The sequence below is a fragment of the Danio rerio genome, chromosome 3, assembly GCF_052040795.2.
Source record: "Danio rerio strain M-AB ecotype USA chromosome 3, GRCz13ab, whole genome shotgun sequence".
NCBI lineage: Eukaryota > Metazoa > Chordata > Actinopteri > Cypriniformes > Danionidae > Danio > Danio rerio.
The window spans coordinates 29,954,104-29,975,539 of record NC_141023.1 but is presented as its reverse complement, the minus strand read 5'-3'; the positions used below and the strand labels follow the sequence as shown (position 1 = coordinate 29,975,539).

Genomic DNA, 21,436 nt, shown 5'->3' with positions numbered 1-21,436 from the left:
CAGCAAGGGAAAATAGGGACAAGGAAAATATATGCAGTTTTAATGAGCAATAAATTGTCTTAGTTCACTTACCATTGGCAGGTGAGGTAAAAGGTTAATTTTGCAGCATGTCTGTCTTATTGCTTCAGTGATGCAGAGTAATCAAAGCCCTCCTCTCCATAACAGGCTAAACTCGCTCTGCTTATTCTGAGCCTTTCTGTGCCTAATTAGAGGCACATTATTGGTAATTTTCAGAATACAGAGCCTCATTTTGAATGCTTATATTAAGACAAACTGCTCTTCTAATCTCATTTGAATAGATCTAAGTGGCAGATGAGATGTGCACGAATGCTTTTGAATTTTGTGGAAAGATCTTCTATTGTTTTCAAATGAGGCTGATGAAACCTCATCAATGTTGTCTTTCTGTTGCACACACATAAACATTCACTCACTCATCCCATAGAATGTCTCTCTACACGCGGCACATGATGCAGCACAGAAGGCACTAGAAGAAGCCGCCAATCAGCAACAGAAGAATAGATGTGAGTCATAATGCGTGTCTGTCCTTCAGGATCTTCCTCTGTGTTCCTGTTTCATTCATTTTCTGTACTCAAAACACTATTTGCTGAGTTATTTTTTTGTTTTGTTTGCAGTTGGTCAAATATCGACTCCTCCCTTCAGTCAATCACCGGTTCTCCCACCAGGAGGTAAACCCAGCCTGTCTACAGTTACCACAGTGTCACCGCCAGTGTTGACGCAGCAGCAGGTTCCACCTCAGCAGCCACAGCAGCAGACACAAGTCCCACAACCAGGCCTGCCTGCAGTAAACCAACAGCCTCCTCAAGCTTCTCAGCAGCAGCCCAACAATCAGCAGACGCCGCCGCCAACACAGCCTGGCATGGTCAGACTTGAGAAAAGTATTTTTGTGGATACTGCCTCATTTAGATTTTTAAGGCCCATTCTCACCAAAGATGATAACTATTGCCATAAGGATACAAATAGTGCTGGGCGACATGACAAAAATCTCATATCACGATATAAGTCATCTCATATCTTGATAATGATACAAGATGACTAACATCTTGACTTGAGATTTTTGTCATATTTTGACTATTTTTTGGTCGTATTTTGACAATTTATTCATAGCAAGCAAAATTTGACATACATTGTGTATGCATGTATGTATATAGAGCACATTTCTGTTTCTATTTTTGATGAATATACTGTGTCATATGTGATGTATTTAGAACTTCCGGATTTATGTTTGATTAAAAGTAGAAATATAAAATAAATAAAAACTTTTCAAAAACAAATGATTACAGGTCCAACATAAAATAAAAAAAAATCACTAAATGAAATGCAAAATGTAAACATGACGCTTTCAAGACTTTTTGACAATGCCATTATTCTTATTTCTGTCTGCATCCCCATAATGGCGTGTAATATTGCATTCAAAGGTTTTACACCTGTCATGGATATTTAAACGTGACATTAAAATGAACAGTAACTGGCATCAAGTCTCAGTATTAATGAGTCATGTACTGAATTGTTTATGTAGCTGTTTAGTTCAAAGCAGATGATTCATTTAGAAACAAAGCAAGTGATTGTTTTTCTTTTTTTAAATGATGGTTTCCAAAATAGATTTTGATAATTAATACTTTGTTTGAAACAGGAATATATATATATATATATATATATATATATATATATATATATATATATATATATATATATATATATATATATATCTAACTTTGTGTCAAATGTGATTCTTTTAGTATTAACTAGACAGTTTTTAAAACTTAGTATCATAAAAATAGATCTCTTGCTTTTGTGATGCAATTAATGACCTTAAAAAAAAATTATCCAAACAATACATTCAGGGATATTTTTGGTTTCGCAATTCAAATTTTATGCATATTTTATTTTATATTGAATGCTTTTGGATGGATTTGTGTGTGTGTGTGTTGACACACATTATTTATTTTAATTTATAATGAGATTACAATGGATTACAATTAGATTTACAATGTAGATTGTGTCAAAGCAGCTTAACATAGAAGTTCTAGTAAACTGAAACTGTGTCAGTCCAGTTTTCAGAGTTGATTATTCAAACAACTTTTACAATATTATCATGAATAAATATTGTATGCTTCTACAGATACAAATTGTCACTTGTCACAACTGCATCATTTACTTTTAATAAACAGAATCCTACATTATCTTTTTCGCTTTTGATGTGATGGGTCTCATTCTTCTTTCAGGCTGCTGTACCTGCACCTCCGCCTGGGGCACAGCAAGGTGTTGCCAACAAGGTTGTGGCATGGAGTGGAGTTCTAGAATGGCAGGAGGTAAGAAAATGATATTGATGATGTCATGGTAGTATTGAAAAAAAAAATCTGATTTTTGTGAGGTAGAAAACATTTTAAAAGGCAGCTTATTTGTTCAAGAGAACATAGTATTTTTTCTAAGGACATTGTAGTTGAATAGGAATAGAAGTGAACTAGAACTTTGATTACTTCGATTAATCAGGAATATATGGTTTACTACTGGTTTTACTATTGTCTTTTATCATTACAAACATGTCTGCAAAACTTTTCTCTTAAATTTAAAAATAACTTTTTTAAAAGCCATTCCTGAACGTTTTGTCTGGCGATTTTAGTCACAAAGTTATGTTCTTTGTGAATAACATTCTCAGATGTGTCACTGCTGTGTCTTTTTCTGCCTAAAGCTGCAGTCACACTAGAGTTTGAGCATGCAAAAACAGAAAAAAGATAAGACATTAAAAAAGTTAGCAATTGCTGCATATTTTTAATTTCTGTACTGAGAGGTCCTGTTGATCTTCTGTTGGTCTCAAGCAGACATGTAATGTGATTTCGCAGGTCAGAGTTCACCAAGCTTTTGGAACTCAGAGACATGCTAAACTTGTTGCACAAGCTTGCGTTTCCGGTCTGCCGCATTTGCATGCATATGAATAGAAGTCTATGGGACGAAAAGTGCAGTGTGACCTAGGCTTAACTCCAATGATTGGCACATGTGACCTAACTTTTTTTGCCATCTGAGTGCATGAACCGAACCATGACAGCTGATTTAAAACATGAGAACAAGCTAAACTACTTCTATGTTTAATGTAACCTATTGTTTTGAAAACTAAAATTATGTGGTTGCATTAATGTGCACACCTTCGTATATTTGGGGATTGTGCGAAATCACATTCAAACTCACCTTATGCCATCATGTAAAGTGCTTCTGATTAATCACAAAGGAACTTTTCTCCTATTTTGGTTAGTTGCATCTAAAAGCAGAATCAATGCTCCATAAGTCATTTCCACTGTTAAAATGTATTTAGACAAGGAAAGGATATGCACATATTTATTACAAGGCATTAGATATACCATGGAACACAGTGAAGAAAATATGGCACAACAGTGACATTAGCAAGAACTGGACGTTTCTCCAAAATTGCTGAAAGGAAAACTGGTCAGGGAGGCTGTTGAGGCCTACAGCAACATTAAGGGTGTTTTCACACCTACATTTTTGTTTTGTAACCTGTCTCGATTGCCCAGTTAGCGCGGTTCGTTTGGCATATGTGAAACCACCAATCGCTCTCGGATCCGCGCCAAATCAATCGCTCCGTGATCGCTTGAATGAAGGGTCTCGGCTTGATTGAAAGGAACTCTGGAGTGGATCGTTCGCAGTGAGAAAGCGATCCGAGCGCGGTTATATCACAGTGTTTTATAGATATGTAATAGGCATACAGCTATATGAAGAGAGAATTATGAGTAGGGCGGGAAGTTTCGCGAGCCTCCGGATGCCCGCAAACGAATGATAATCTCCCGCTAATCTCGCGTCTCCCTCCCGGCCCTCAAATAGGTTACGTCGCGCACCCTTCTCACCCCTCCCCACGGCATCTCTCTTGACTCTTCAGACACGTCGCGCCTTGTCAAACTCCACCAAACCATCACCTCTCCTGACATCTGAGCGGGACTCTGCAAAATAAACCCTGACACTCTGACCAATGTGAGGAGAGTTTACTCGCACGTGACTTGTTTTAGCTCTTTTGGTCTGATTAGAAACTTTGCAGTGTGAAAGCGAATCGCACCAAGAGCAAAGAGCAACAATGTAACATTTGTAATCTCTGTTTTGGAACAACTGAATCGATTCACAGGTGTGAAAGCACCCTAAGTGAGCTGCATGAATTTCGGAAAAGTTCTGGCTGGTTAGTACATATGACAACAGTCTTCTGTATTCTTCATATGTCTAGGCTATGGGGTAGTGTGGCAAGACAGAAGCTTGGAAATCATTGCTTTAGATTGATCGGGAAGATTTTGTATAGGAGTGAAATGTAAATAAATATTTATGTAAATTATGGTATACATATAATAAACATTAAAATTAGGAATGCACGATATATTTTCATTTTGAAATATTATTTTTATCGGCTAGTATATCAGTTATCGGTCTCCAAACTTAAGAGTTATCGGCCAAATCCATATCAGTACATCCCTAAAAAAAATATAATAATAAAAAGTAAATATATATATATATATGTGTGTGTGTGTGTATATAAAGTGAAACAAACAACACTTCATGATTTTCTGGGGGAGTCAAACAGTATTCCGGTACAGAAATAGTAATAATAATCAAATGTAAAAGAGCATTGTATAGTCACATTAACAATTCAATAAAATGTTTCTATTTTTAAACATCTTTATGGTCTCTTAATCTGCTTTAAACTTAAAAAAATGTTCACATAGAGTTTAAAAACATCATGAAAATGCTAAACTTTCATTCTATAATGATCAGGATTTGCAGTGACTCCACAAATCTCATGTGTTTTGAACTCTGGATTTGGGTCTATAATCCAAACTTAACATTGCATAACTATGTGATGTTGTTATTGCGGACGCACACGTTGCGATATCAATGCTCAAATGATATATTGTGCAGCCCCAGAATGAATCCAAATTATGTACGATATATATACACATTTAAATATAGTATACATTTTATTTCCATTGTATTTTTTCTAGTGGTCTTGACAAATTGTATTTGCCACAGTTATTTAATTATAATGTAATAACATGTTATTGTGTAATTTTCGTTTGAAGTTACTTTCAAAAATCCATTTACTCTTCATTACTCTTTACTAAACGCAAATCTGAATGTTTTTGTAGACATATAAATCACAAGTAATTTAGTAATAAAATTGCATTTATGTTTAAAAAAATATTGTGATCTTTTTTTCTGATAAAACATGCTACTTTGCAAAAATGTTCAAGCTAAAACTACAACACAGTACTTTAATAGTATCTAAATAATACTTAAAAAAACATTGTAAAGTATGAGAATATGTCTGTTTTGCGTCAGCAGTGTCTTACACACTACCTGCTTGTGCCAGCTAGGTGTTTTTTGTTTAGTACTGAAAAATGAGACCTAATTGGGTTCTCAATTAATCTGTCTGAAAGACCTTTTAACCCTCAACCCAGATTAAATCTTGTTTTTGTGTGTAGACCTTAGATTAATTTGCTCCCCGAGACCGAATCTGCTAAAGCTATCTAGTCGTCCTTCATTGATGTATTGTTAGGTGACCCGAGGGTATTTTGCCATTTGCACAGACTGTAATGGGATCAATGATGTTTCTTGATTTCTGTTTGATTTATGTGAGACATCCTCTCTTTAAATTTAATGAAACTCTATTGACCATTCCGGCAATGGCCACAAGATCAGCTCTTGGGGGTGTCTCAGCGGTGAATGTTCTCAAACACACTATCGCGCCATTGAAGTGTTTGGCTTTGACAATGGGTCAACACAAATGATCGGGAAACAAAAGCACTGGCGTATATGCTGTGGTCATTATGACAATCTGGTCAATAACATGCCAGCTCATCAAGCACGGAGGAACGCTTCAATGCCGAGGCCTGTCGCCGAGTCACCATCTGGATGATGAGTTCACACAGCTCACCGCACACTATTCGCAAACACAAACACTGCCAGGCTGAGCTGTGTAAATTAAATCAATAGTAATTCTGTGCCACAACTCTTTTAGTCTGCAGATGAGCCCTGTGTTTTCTCTACACTGTCCGTTTGAAGTGATACTGTAAAGTGGTTTGTAGTAATTATGTTCAAAAATCATAATAACTATGGCTTCTACATGGGTTTTTAAAAGACATCTGGATGAAAAATACAGATTATAAAGTTCTATTAAAAACAAAAGGTTTTCTACTTGGATGTATTTTAAATTGTCATTTTAATCCCTGATTCAGGGTTGAATTTCCAGTTTCAAATGATCCTTCAGGACATCCTTTAATACAATGTTTCTCAACCACGTTCTTGGAGGACTACCAAACATCGCATGTTTTAAATGCCTCCTTTGTCTGTTACAGCCATTACAGGTCTTTTAGTCTTTGCTAATGAGCTGATAATCTGAATCAGGTGTGTTTAGTTTAGGAGACATGAGCTGTGTCTCGTTTCAGAGGCTGCATCTTCTTAAGGATGCAATCGAAGGGCGCTGCGTCATCTCGGCCTGATGAAGGCAGTCTCATTTTTATAAATTTTTCTTAAAATTTAAAGGCTCTTTTGAATGCAGCCTCAAAATACGTCTTCGTTTGCCAGGTAATGTAGGATACAACCAGTGGATCCTTCGCGACCACGAACATCCCAAGATTCCTTGCACGCTGACAACGGCAGCACGTTTTTAAAAAGAAAACTCCGGATTAAATGTATAAAAATTAGGCTTTATATAACTTGGATATCTAAATGCATATAAAAAAACAAAAGAGTATGACACATTCTTCTAAAAAGTGATTTTAGAGACAGATTACAATTTTGTGTACATTTATGGATCAAAGGAAATGTATTTTCAGCTTCTGTAAACCTTTGCCTTCAGATCGCTTGAAATAAGTTTTAAAATCACTTTGAAAAAAGTCGTTACAAATTTTATTACCGCTTATTATCGGCTGCTGTGGTTGCTAGGTGGCGAGATCTGTCCTTTGTAGGCTAGATCATCTCATTTCAAAATGCTCGCTTCGGCTTGTGTGGACTTTGAAGGACTTACCTTAAAAGTTTGCATCCTTCGGAGGATGCAGCCTCTGAAATGAGACTGAGCTAGAAAAATGTGCAGAGCCAGTGGTCCTCCTGGAACGTGGTTGAGAAACACTTCTCTAATGTCATGTTCTGTTATGATCACCAGTTGTTGGTGCCCAGGTATTAATAATGTTTATTATTGTCATTATTTAACTTTTGTTGGCTGCTATTTTAAGTTAAAATAACTGTAAATATATATATATATATATATATATACATATATATATATATATATATATATATATATATATATATATATATATATATATATATATATATATATATTAGGGCTGTGCAATTAATCAAAAATCCAAAAATTTTGATTGTTTCAGAAATTTCGATTTTGGCTTCTAACGATTATGAAAAACCATTAATCGAGATAAACGATTATTGCATCATTTACCGCCCCCTTTCTAGTTGTACACGTGTTGCTCTTAAAAGCGCGAAAGACGGCGTGCGCAAAGAACAGAAGCATGCTGTCAGCATTAGGTCTCATTCGCACACTGAGACGAGCAGAGCGCAGTCAGCGCACACATCTGAAGTCATCTTAACGTGAGCGCTTTAATGGTCAAATAGGTGTCCAAACGCAGCGTTTAGTGATAATTCATATTAACCCTCATTTGTGTAATAAACAAACGAGTTGAGAATCAAAAGCCGCGAAAGAGAAACGATTAAAGAGACAGCGTGCTATAATCCTTCTGCCGCCTGTTTTTATGATAATAAATCAAACAACAAATGGAGAACATGCCTCTGCTGCTCTTGACTGAAAGACTTTTGTAGCTAAAGTGTTTTTCTTAAGATGCTTACAGCAAAATTTGTGTCATATTTTTATTCTATTGTATTTATTTTTCTTTCCTTTGCCGAGTGGAAAATACCTGTATGCAGTTGAACTCAGAATTATTAACCCCCCTGAATATTAGTAGCCCTTTTCCTCCACAATTTCTGTTTAATGGATGAAGATTTCTGAACATAATAGTTTTAATAACTCATTTCTAATAACTAATTTAATTTATCTTTGTCATTATGACAGCAAATAATATTTGACTAGATATTTTTCAAAGTACATACATTCAGATTCAAAGAGTGATTTAGTGTAATTAGGCAGGTCATTGTATAACAGTAGTTTCTTCTGCAGACAATAAAAAATATATATTGCTCAAGGGGACTAATATTATAGACCTTAAAATGGGTTTCATATTTCATATTCATATTTAAACCTGCTTATATTCTAGCCAAAATAAAAATAAAAAAAACTTTCTCCAGAAGAAAAAAATATTAGAGGAAAAACTGTTAAAATTCATTGCTCTGTTAAACATAATTTGGGAAATATTTATTTATATATATATATATATATATACATGTAATGTAATGTGAATTTATATAGCGCATTTATTGTGTATGGCCATTCACCCAAAGCGCTTCACAATCATGAGGGGGGGTCTCTCCACACCACCACCAGTGTGCAGCATCCACTTGGATGATGCGACGGCTGCCACAGGACAATGGCGCCAGTGCGCTCACCACACACCAGCTATTGGTGGAGTGGAGAGACAGTGATAGAGCCAATTCAGTGGAAGGGGATGATTGAGAGGCCATGATCGTAAGGGCCGATAGAGGGACTTTGGCCAGGACACCAGGGTTAAACCCCCGCTCTTTCACGAGAAGTGCCATGGGATTTTTAATGACCACAAAGAGTCAGGACCTCGGTTTAACGTCTCATCCGAAAGACGGCGCCCACTGACAGTGTAGTGTCCCCTTCACTTTTACTGGGTCATTAGGACTCACACAGACCACAGGTTGAGCGCCTCCTACTGGCCTCACTAACACCACTTTTAACAGCAACCTAGTGTTCCCTAGTGGTCTCCCATCCAGGTACTGACCAGGCTCAGCCCTGCTTAGCTTCAGTGAGTAACCGGTCTTGGGCTGCAGGGTGACATGGCTGTGCATATCATGTATATCATTAGAAAAAAAGGAAACTGTTAAAGTTTTTAATTAAAACTAGCCTATTGTCATTTATTAGTCAGTCACACCGAAGCGACAGCCAACACCAGCATTCAGGTTGGACTTAAAGTGTTCTTTGATAGTTTATTTTCATAATTCATGATGGCATAGGAGTAAAAATAGAACAAATGTGCTCATGAGTGGGACAAATTCTGGACCTAAGGGGGTGGAGGGTGGGGGGGGGGGCACTCTTCATTATAAAAGTTGCAATAGAAACAAAAGTTTTATAAGTTATGATGTTGTTTTAATAGTGTTTTTAAATCTTTCAAATAAATTTAGCCTTGGTGAGCACAGGAGATTTTTATGTCAAAAAATAATAATTACTCCGTCAACAAGTCTGTCGAAATGAAGCCCTGAAAATTTGTTTAATCAGACACGTTTCCCTGCTGGAAGGTATGAATATGCTTCAAAACAGCAGGGGTCATGAGATCATTTTTAAAAATTACAAATAGAGAAGGTGGTGGTTTTTTTTTCCTCATTGACTGCGCTATTTTTGATTGACAAAATAGTGTTGCTGCTGTTTGGTTGTGAGTGTCATCGTTCTTGTTCTGGAAGTTGCTCACACAGGTTGTATATTTCAGCGAGACCTCTCGCCTGAAGCCGCACCATTCATCTCTGCCAGCCGGCTCTTTTTACTGTGTATGTTAACCTCTTCATCTTATTCTGCCTCTCCTTTTTTCCCTCCCCCTGTCACCTCTCCCTCTGTCTCCATCAATCACCGCAGAAGCCCAAGGCCTCCTCCATGGACTCCAACACAAAACTTACACGCTCCCTGCCCTGCCAGGTCCAAGTCAGCCAAGGAGAGAATCTGTGAGTGACTCCCATTTGACCCAGATTTGCATAATGTGCAGTCAAAGCTAAGAATGCACAGAGAGGATTAAGCCAAATGTTTTACCCATTCTTTTGTTTCAGAAACACAGACCAGTGGCCACAGAAGCTGATCATGCAGCTCATCCCTCAACAGCTCCTGGTAAATATCAATAGTCATTCCATCTTTCTTCCTTCCCTCATCTTTTTCTTGTCCTTTACATCCTCCTTCAACTTTTCCACCTTCCGACATCTTCCTGTTTCTTCATTGTCCTCTCTACCTTTATGCTTTTAAACTTCTTATTCTCCACCTTGTATTTTCATTTTGCTGAACACACCGAACAGGGTTTTTGCATTGAGAGGTGCCTTTTTGAATGATTTACTAACGGCTGCGGGCATTTTGCACGCTGCTTATGTTCCCTGCGCACTTCACATTTTTTTTGTTGCTAGCTGTGCGCTCACAGTTGAAAAAAGTCAACTCTGAGCGTTACGTCAGTCAGGTCTGTTTCATTCTTTAATCAAATGAAAGCAGAGGCAGGGTTTCCATTAAAGTGACAGCAGTGTTTGTGTTGTCAAGAAAACTACAGTCGTTTTTGAAGATGGAGGAGAGACTTGTGGTTGCTGTTTTGAGTTATCTTGAGCTATATGACTTTACAAGTGTTAAAAATCACAATATTATTAAATATTAAAATTATGTTAATATCAACAGCAGCATCTCGCACAATACACAGATGAGTCAGTCATTGCCTAGTAACAAAAAGTGCAGCGCACTTCTTTTTTTCTTGTCAACTAAAAAGACGGTTTGTGGTGCGCCTCGCAATTTTTAGAACGGGAAAGCGTGTTTGCTGTGATCCACCCCTTATTCTTCATTCTCCTCCTTTTACTTTATCTGTTTTTTTTCTTTCTTTTTTTATATAATCTTATCCACCTTCATCTGTCTTCTCTTATTTTTTTATTCTATTCATTTTCCCCCTTTGGTCTTATCCACCTGTATTTTTCTTCTGCTTTTCTTTCTTCGGTTTTCTTTCTTTCTCTACCCGGTTATCCCCTCTTTTTTCTTGATTATCGATTTCTCTTTTGTCCTCTTACTTATTTTTTTCTCCTTTTTAAAATTCATACGCTCCTTTTTTAAATTTCTTTATCATTTGTTTTTAACCTTTCCATCTTATCTTCATTCTCCTCCTCCAAAACCCTATATTTTCCTTCTTTTTCTTATTATCTATTATTCTCTCCTTTCTCCTCCTCTTTCTTCATCATCCTTTTCTCTTTCACTAATACAGTCTTCTCCTCTCTTACTTTTCTACACCATCTACGCCTCCTTTCCCTTAACTGCCACCACATCTTTTTCTTTATCCTCCTATTCTAGATCGATCTTTCTTTCTTTCTTTCTTTCTTTCTTTCTTTCTTTCTTTCTTTCTTTCTTTCTTTCTTTCTTTCTTTCTTTCTTTCTTTCTGTCTTTCTTTCTTTCTTTCTTTCTTTCTTTCTTTCTTATGTCCTTTTTCTCTCCTTCCTTACTTCCTTCCTTTCTCCCTACCATCCTTCCCTCCTTCCCCTCCCATACTTTTATTCTACGCCATAATCATCATCTCTTCTCCCTCAATCATAACGTCATCTTTTTATTTCAGCCTTTTGCTCTCTCCCTTCCTTTTTTTTACCTAATGATCATCTCTCCACTTTCCAACATGGTTTTTGCTCTCTTGTGTTTTCTCCTCCTCTTCAATCTTTTCCTCCTCCTCTTTCTGCTCATAGTATCATCAGCTTCCCCTCATGATTAATTATCGTCTCCTATCCTCTATGTCTTGATCATCCTCTTCTTTCTCATTTGCTCCTTCTTTTTCTTCTCATTCTCTTTCCTCCATCATCCTCTCCTGCTTTCCCCTGATCTTATCCTTCTATTTTTTTTTAAATATTATACTCAAAATATTCTAAACACAGTGTGAAATTAAATATGTTCATGTATAGAATATATTCTTTATACAATTTAAAACCTTAAATTGTTCTTTGTACTGTAAAATAGGTTAATTTCCTAAGTCTCCCACCGACTTTAAACTCTGGCATTCTTGCTTATTTCTTCTTCTTGTGGTCATTCTGAATTGTGGTTTGTTAAACATCTGCTCTTATGTTTTATTAATGAAACGTTCTCTCTGTCTTGTCTCTCTATAGACCACTCTAGGCCCTCTGTTCAGGAACTCTCGTATGGTGCAGTTTCTGTTCACTAACAAAGATATGGAGTCTTTAAAAGGACTGTTTCGTATTATGACCAGTGGATTTGTAAGTACACCAACAGCATCATATGTATACCCTACATGAGTCAGTCCAAGAATTAAAAATCATGCTTGAAATTGCTCATATAGGTAAAAAAATATAATTATTTTCTTTATCTTTATGCAAATTCCCTGCTTTTATTACTGTAATGTAATAAATTACCTGTGTAATACTTTATTATTAATGTATATTTAGCCTTTACAAACTGCTTGTTAAGTGGTGAGGTATGGAATACAGTTCAAATGCTACTCATTTGAATTGAGAAAATATTCGTTTACTTTTTAGTCAAATCACACATTAAAGTGAATTTTATATAAAATCATGGCGTGCACAACACTCTCTAGACAGACACAAATATTTGAACAATTTATCAAACATTTATTTTTTACATGTATTTTAAAATTTATCAAAAATGGTTCACATACGAATATGATGACATATAGCCTATATTTATGAGGTCCAAGCAACATTTCCAGGTTTTGATGAATAGAATTATAAGTTTATATGTTACATTTAAGTACAGGACTTTTTAAAAACTGTAGCCTACCTTTTTCAATTACCTTTTAAAAGCACATTTTAATTTAAATGTTGACGTTTTATTTTGTTTGTTTGTTTAATTAAATATAAGGACAGTGCAGTGTTAATGTTCAAACTATTTATAATGTTTAAAGCGGCTGATCATAAAAATATTCTTAATAATAGGAATTAATTTACCACCTTTTTGAACTGTGCAGAGCTGTAGCTGCTTTGCTGGGCCTACTAGGCTACTGTATTTCAATACTGGACTTTATGGTGGTACTTGATGAAAAATGTTTGAGTACCACTGCTTTAGACTATAAGGTTGTGCTAAGAATAATCATTAGTGAGAGGTCATAAATTAGTTTACTGTTGGTATTTTAACATGACATTAGTATTACAAGGAGATCTGTGGCCAACAGTGTTTCTGCTGGGTCATAAAAAGTCTTAAAATGTCTTAAATCTCTAAGATAAATGTTCGGCCTTAAAGTTTTACAGTAAATGTACTGAAATATTGTGCTGTAGGTTAAATCTTTTTAAACAGATCTCAATTTTCCTATGCTCATGTATTTCTACCCAATCTGGCCAAAACCCATACAATAACCAACAATTTATCGTAATAAAACCTTCAACTTTTTATTTAAAAAGGTAATTTTAAACTCCATTTACCATAATGGTTTAATAATTTTCCTTTCAATAACATTTGTTTAAAAGTGTTCCATGTATATTTACTGCTGAGGACAGCGACCTGGAGAGATTATTGTGCATAGATTTAGTTTATTTAATTTTTAATCTTTTAACTTTCAAAACATTTAAAAAATGTTATTTGAAAGAAAGTTTATGTTGGGGAAAAAGTGTATAGATACAAGTAGAACTTGCTTGTTTTTACACAATATTTAAAATATTTAGCTAAGAAATATCTAAAATATTTAAATTTATTGTTTTATTAAATGTATTTAATAATCTCTGTCTTTTGTTCCATTAGATTATTTTCTCTTTACTTTTACCATTGTAATGTAGTATGCAATAAACATCAATTATATTGCAACGGATTAAAATTTGTGGAGTTATTTATCTTGGTTTACTGAAAGTAATATGTTAATTCTAATAAGTTGCCTTTAAATATTCCATGGATGAACTGTGAGGAGAATAATGACCCTGTAGCCAGTTTTTAAAACACTTCATTGATATTTATTTATTTTTTTTACATTTTAATAGAAATTACTCTCATCATTCATGCAGAGTATCATGGGATGTAGGAAAGAGGATTGCAAGCTACTGAAGTGGATGTGTTTTGTGTGTAATAATGTTCTTCAGCCTCTTGGGGGAGTTCTTCCTCTGCTTTCGAGTGTCACTGTAGCAAAAATAAAAAGGTTTTCACATTAACTACAGGAAAAAAAAATGTCTCATGAAAAAAAAATAAAAATCCATCAGCACATCCAGCGTTTCCTCTGAAAATGAAAGGCTCTGAAATGAACCTTTACCCTGAAGCTAGATCCCTTGACGAAGACTAAGAGATCTGTCAGTAGTGAATCACCATTAACACTGATTAAATTCAGTTTTAGGTTCCATCTGTGTCTGGGAAAACGGTTGCTTAGTTCATTTTAATCCTGTCTTCAAATGTAATCGTGAAGGCCCAGGCAGCTCTCCAGTCACTCTAGTAGTTGTGTGTCTAGTTGTGTGGATTGGCACATATTTTGATATGATGTATATTCTCTGTCTGTATGTATGTATGTGTGTGTGTGTGTGTGCACGTGTGTGTAGGCTGGATGTGTGCACTTCCCCCACAGTGCTCCGTGTGAGGTGCGTGTGCTGATGCTGCTGTACTCATCTAGGAAGAGGATCTTCATGGGACTCATTCCTAATGACCAGAGTGGATTCGTCAACGGCATTCGGCAGGTCATCACTAACCATAAACAAGTGCAACAGCAACGCTCGGTGAGTCACAGGAATGCAAACAAACACTGTCATTGATGTAATGCAAAAAGAGCTGCATAAAAATGTTGATGTTTTTAAAACTAAAATTAAAACCGATTTCTTGTAAATTAAAAAGACATTAATACATTTATTTTATTATTTTATTATTATCTACATTTATTAGATGTTTACGAAGAAAATACCTCTTGCTTTTGCTTAGTATTTTAATGCCTTAAAAAATTAAAGGGTGTAAATGCCATGCACAAAAACATAGACACAAAATACAGGTCTAAAATGGCACAGTCTTTTTGTTCCTGTTTAATATACACAGAACATAGTTATTTTTAAACTAGTTATATTTATTTTTCCATTATGTGAGCAACTGACTCAGACTTTGCTTGATGTTGTGCAAATTTCAACACGCATCATCTAAAATTAACGCTTTGCTAAGTGTTAATTGTGAGTTAAAGGGGGCTTTGGCAGTTTTAAACAAAGCCCTGTCGGCCAGTAACTATCTTAGGAACTGCAGCCTAAATAAGGTCATGCAGGATTCAGTTTTCCCTAGTGCATGTTTTGATCTGCATCGTCATACCAGCTAAACAGCATATGATTTCAATGAATAAAATGCACTGGTCTACCATGACAGTGTTACAGATTTTTTAATTTTTACTCTTAAATGAATACTGTATTCTAGAATCACAGATTTAATAGAAACTTATGAAACATTTCACTGGGTATTACATTGAAATTGAAGTTGGTTGTAAAAGACAAAACAAGTGTGAGGAAGAGCCAGTAAACTGCATCTTTAAATCTTTAAATGTTTGATTGAAATGTGCATTTGACCTTAAAGGAATATTTCACCCCAAAAAATTCTTTCATTATTTACTCACCCTTTCCTTGTTCCAAACCTTTATGAGTTTTTTTTATTCTGATAAATACAGAAGAAGATATTCTAAAAATGGCTGAAAACCTTTTTCAGCTTTCTTTAACCCTTTAACTGCCCTACCAAAACAATTTTTTGGATTGCATTTCTTAGCTCCTTATGTTGCTAGTTAAAAAACACTTTTTTTAACACATCCCATAATTTCTCAAAGAACAACCTCTGAAAACAGAAAGTCTTTACCATAATGCTAGACTTCTTGGGGCTGACTGGGAGATCAGTCATCATTCAATCACCATTAAAAGAGAATTATCAACATTGATGCACTAAAATCTAAATCAATTATACAACCGCATATATGGGAACTCTAGCACAACAACACGAACAATAACAGAAACATTTACAGTTGAAGTCAAAATTATTAGCCCCCCTGTTTCTTTTTTTCCCCCCCAATTTCTGTTTAACAGAGAGCAGATTTTTTTTTAACACATTTCTAAACATAATAATTTTAATAACTCATTTCTAATAACTGATTTCTTTTATCTTTGCCATGATGACAGTAAATATTATTTGACTAGATATTTTTCAAGACACTTTTTATACAGCTTAAAGTGATATTTAATAGCTTAACTAGGTTAATGAGGTTAACTAGGCAAAGTAGGGTAAATATTAGGTAAGTTATTGTATAACGATGGTTTGTTCTGTAGACAATCAAAAAAATAAAGCTAATAATATTGACCTTAAAATGGTTTTTAAAATAGTAAAAAATGCTTTTATTATAGCCTAAATAAAACCGATAAGACTTTCTGTTGAAGAAAAAAAATATGATCAGACGTACTATGAAAATTCCCTTGCTCAGTTAAACATCATTTGGGAAATATTTTTAAAAGGAAAGAAAATTCTGAGGTGGCTAATAATTCTTCAACTGACTTCAACTGGATAAATATGCAATCATGAACAGAAAAGCTAAAAAGTGTGCCTATGCAACATTTCTTTAAATCCTTATTTCTCCTTTCAGATGCAACCTGGACAGGTGCAGCCCAATCAGAACTTCCTCAACAGACCGCCGGGCCCCATTCCTGTTACACATGGCAACGTGCCACAGCAGGTAAAGCAGCAGTGTATCCACCCATTCCCTCTCCCCGGCCTGCTCTCTTTCTGATCCTCTGGCCCTGTGCACTCACCCTATTTGTATTTCTCCTGGGCTTGAGATGGAATGTGCATGCTGTTCTTAACCCTCCTGCTCTCCTCCTCTCTGTCCCTCTCTTGCTGCCTCAGTCTGTGGTGGTGGGCTTGCCCTCCGTCAGTCAGGTCACACTGATGGAGGACCAGCAGAGGCAAAACAACATGGTGAGAATCACAAACACAATAATGCATGCATGCATGCAGACAAACACACACACACAGGTCCAGCTTTCCTGCAAGCATAGAGTTTCACAACTTTAGTTTCTGACATTTCAGCACCAGCCTTGTGAACAGCGCCATGCGTTAAAGGGGATTTTGCTGAACAAGTCTCTTTTTGCCGCTAAAGCCGCGTTTATTTGAACACAAATACAATATTATTACAAACATATTATATTATTATGTCACAAATTAATAATTTAATTTAAAACAACAGCTTTCATATTTTAATAGACCACAAAAAATGTAAACATTAACCACAACCAGTGTAGTCCATTTCATTCTCATCAACTTATTTTGATTTAGGTTGAATAAAATTAATTCACCTACAGTTGAAGTTATAATTATTATTTTTTTTCTTTTGTAAATATTTGCCAAACAATAATTAACATACCAATTAATTTTTCACAGTATTTCCCATAATTTTTTTTCCTTCAGGAGAAAGTCTTATTTGTTTTATTTCGGCTAGAATAAAAGGAGTTTAATTAAAAACAAAAAAAAAAAACATTTTAAGGTCAGTATTATTAGCCCTTTTAAGCAATTTTTTAAATTGTCTACAGAACAAATCACTGTTATACAATAACTTGCCTAATTACCCTGACTTGCCTAGTTAATCTAATTAACCTAGTTAAGCCTTTAAATGGCACTTTAAGCTGAATACAAGTATTTTGAAAAATATCTAGTAAAATATTATTTACTGTCATCATGGCAAAGATCAGAGGTGAGTAGAGTATCCAAAATCTACACTCAAGTAAAAGTACAAGTACTTCCGGAATTGTTTTACTCATGTAAAAATAACAATCGTAAAAGTTGGAGTAAAAAGTAAGAGTGAAAAAGTATCTGATGAAAAAATTACTTACAGTGAGCTGGTCTGATAAACTTACTGGAAAGAAAGCGTGTCTTTTTTGGAACCACAGATGGTGATATGGCGTGACCACAGTATAAACTCGCACATCTTCCTCGACAGCCATCATTCCAATGCACGACTTCTCTAACCGAAAGTGGGGGATGCATCTCTATAGCAACCTCTCGCAACCCAACCTCTCCAATGCGGCGGCTCCTGATATTTGCAAACAAGTCATATGAATTATTTATTATCATTTAATGGTAACGAAGGAACGCCACAGAATGTAGCGAAGTAAAAGTACTGATTTTTCTCTATAATTTACTTGAGTAAAAGTTCACATTTTTAAATGTACACTTTACCCAACAATTTAACAAAGTAACCAAGTAAATGTAATCCATTACTACCCACCTCTGGCAAAGATAAAATAATTAAGTTCTATAAAATTAGTTATGCTTATAAACGTGTTGAAATAATCTTCTTTAATTTATAAAAAAATAATCAAATTTAATTAAACAAAAATTCAGGAAAAAATAAACTATATATATATATATATATATATATATATATATATATATATATATATATATATAAGATTTATATAAGATGTGCGAGAATATATATATATATATTCTGACTGCAATTGTATACAGCCTAACTAGTGTCGTCAACCCCACTTCCATATAAATTACTTTTATGTGGCAGTTCTTTTTAACGAATTTAAATTATGCAGCATGCAGTGTAGTGCATTTCATGAATGGATAACTCTGTTCTTGTCAGTGAAACTTAAATATAAAACACAACCAGTTTAGTCCATATAATTCTTGAACAAATTAGTATAAAAATAAATAAGTAATTTTTTTGGGAACACAAACGTTTGAATAGTTTAATTGAATTTCCAAATGAATGCCATTTTGCCTAAAGCTGTTGAGACTTGAGTTGGTTTAGAAGCTGCACTATTATGTTGATCAGTTAATATAGGTGAAAATAAAGTTGTAATAAGGTTTTATAGATTGTGGATTGTAAAATAGTGTTTTAAACAGGCATGGGCCGGTATAAGATTTTGACGGAATGAGAACCTCGGTTAAAAATATCACGTATCATGGTATTTTGATTACTGCTCCAAAATAAGTTCTTTTTAAATGTCTGGGTAAAAATTTACAAGAAAAAAAAAAAACGTACACATACCCTAGGAACAATATTACAGAAAACGTTGACGGTTTTAAAGCCTTGACTTTTCCAAACCGCGGTAAACCTTGAAACCAATTATCGTCCCATGCCTAGTTGTAAATTGTTCTTTTTTTAATAATTATTATTAGCTTTATTATTATTATTCAGTTTATGGTTAAAGAGATAGTTCACACAAGAATGAAAATTGCCTTACTCTTTACTCCTTGTCATGTGGTTTTAATCAGTTATGAGATTCTTTTCTTTGTTGAACAGAAGATATTTTGACGAATGCTGGACGCTGGCTCCCATTGACTTCCATAGTAAAAATACTATAAAATCAGTGAGTGCCATCATCCAGCATTCTTCAAAATAGCTTATTTTGTGTTCAACAGGAGAAAGAAACTCAGACAGGTCTTGAACAATTGAAAGGTGAGTAAATGATGAGATTTAATTTTGGGTGAACTGTCCCTTTAAGGTAAAATAGTGAATGTAATTGATCTGAGTTAAATATATTTGCCTTTACAAGACAAATAAAACATCTAGAATCTCCTTATATTCTCCCCAGCTTCCCATCTCTAGAATAAACTGCTTGTGAATGTCTGTTGTACTTGCTACTAACTATATCAAATCTCTGAAAATCTGTATGAATATCAGTCTGGGGGCTGAGACTAGAAAGAGACTTTAAAATGGTTATGTAAAACTGAGTTACGGCCGTGTTTCATATGAGAAGCCTTGACTTGTATTGTAAGTGGACTTCTGGGAAAAAAAGGCTAGAGAAGTGTGGAATATGTCCCCTTTAATACCTTTAACACAGTTACAGTGGCTCTCTATTCACGGCTCTCTCCTGTGAGACTCTCACACAGAGCTAGCACTTATGTAATAAAGTGTTTTACAACAGTGCCTTCTCATGTCCACTTACTTTCTTCCTTCATCACTGTGGTTTTGGTTTCCATTAGCTGAGAGCAGCCGCAACAGGCAATCAGCAGGCGCCGGTCACTGGTGCTCCACCCAATCAGGTCCAAGGTCAAGCTCAGGCTCCTGGTGGAGGCATGCTCCGCCTCCAGAACCCAGGCGCAAACCCCCAGCTCCGCAGTCTGCTCCTCAGCCAGCAACCTGTAAGTGTGCGGCAGGGCTGTTAGTCAGTATTAGGGCTGCACAATATATCGTTTCAGCATTGTGCGCATAAGCAACAGTCACATCGCATGATATATGCAATGTTAAGTCTAAATTATTGTTGACCAGGAGCCACAGAACACATGCGGTTTGTTGAGTCACTGCTAAGTTTAACCATAATACAGTGAAAGTTTATCATTTGCATGTGTTTTTAAAGCCTGTAAAAGTACATTACAATAGAGTTTAAACATTGGGGAACAAATGTTATGATGTTTGGAGGTGTAACAAAGATTATATGTATTTATTTATTTATAATTCATGCAAAAAATGTTTTTTTTTACTTACATTTTAGTTTCTAGTCCAAACATCTACTTTTCAAAGCGATGCTGAAAAACCTGTAACCATGAAAGTCAGTGGTTTCAGCTTTAATCAAAATATGTTTTTTTATTTTTTTATTTTTTTTCATAGAATCACTTGATGGTAAGTAAATAGTGAGTAAATGTTCATTTTGGGTGATCTATTTCTTTTTACATTAACATTAAATAAATTGTCGGCTTGTTGAATAGTTTGAATTTGAATAGCTTTGTTGAATAGTATCTTGAGATCATCTGATCTAAACTAAAGGCCTGCAATTATATGGTGTGGCCAGTGAGGCGCTGTAGCACAAGACTGCTATAATTCAGCTCTCTCTGATGCAATAGACTTGCTGCTTTGGAGATTATGGCTCAATTCCAAATGGCACAATTCAATGTGGTCCTGCGGACTTAAAATGGCTGCGTGCCACTTAAGAAGGGTACTCACAAGCCCCTTCTTTGTGGCACTGTATGCACATCAGCTGAGACCAGGGTTTTAATCCACATTTTGAAGTATAACAACAGTAACCAGAGATTTAAAGCAACAACACTAAACTGCAAAAGAAAATATGATGGCGTTGACTTGTGGGAAAAGATGTATACAATCTGATCTGATGTGGTAAGCAGTAAACACATGTAACTAATGGGCTATATGCACAGCTAGCGTTTTCAGCCACTGCTAAACTTCCGGTGAAGGGTTAATGTGACTATTTTAAAGCTTATAAGGTTCCTTTTACAGCATCAACATCTTAATATAATTAAAATACAATCAGTTAAATAATCTTAATCATTTATTTAGTTGGTCAAACATGAAGCCAGATGAAAGACATTGAAAAATTGATGTAAAATACAATTTCATATTTTAAAGAGATGGCAGGCAAAAATGGAATTTTATGTGCTTCATGTCTGGTCTTCATGACCCATTTTATGTCGTATATCAAGCAGGCAGTGAAGATCACTTATTTGTAAAGAAATCAGATCTTAAACGTAACGATTGTGTAATGAAAAGACCAGGCTGGCTGGCTAATAACTAAAAGTCTGTGTGCATATAGCCCACTAGCTGTTTCACTAGTATCTGTACATAGAATTAGTTTTAGCAATTG

General features: G+C 35.2%; 1 protein-coding gene across 10 annotated transcripts in view; it reads left to right on the top strand.

The window, feature by feature from the left end:
• Positions 1 to 21,436, top strand: part of med25 (mediator complex subunit 25) — a 35,396-nt gene that overhangs the window by 11,866 nt on the left and 2,094 nt on the right. For 4 of the 10 annotated variants that reach the window (XM_087242438.1, XM_087242436.1, XM_087242439.1 and 1 more), the window contains exons 9-18: positions 443 to 521; positions 633 to 880; positions 2,244 to 2,330; positions 9,791 to 9,876; positions 9,979 to 10,036; positions 12,038 to 12,145; positions 14,420 to 14,593; positions 16,471 to 16,560; positions 16,731 to 16,802; positions 19,824 to 19,982. In XM_087242438.1, the coding sequence (XP_087098564.1) occupies positions 443 to 521; positions 633 to 880; positions 2,244 to 2,330; positions 9,791 to 9,876; positions 9,979 to 10,036; positions 12,038 to 12,145; positions 14,420 to 14,593; positions 16,471 to 16,560; positions 16,731 to 16,802; positions 19,824 to 19,982 (1,161 nt within the window). 10 annotated transcript variants of the gene reach the window in all.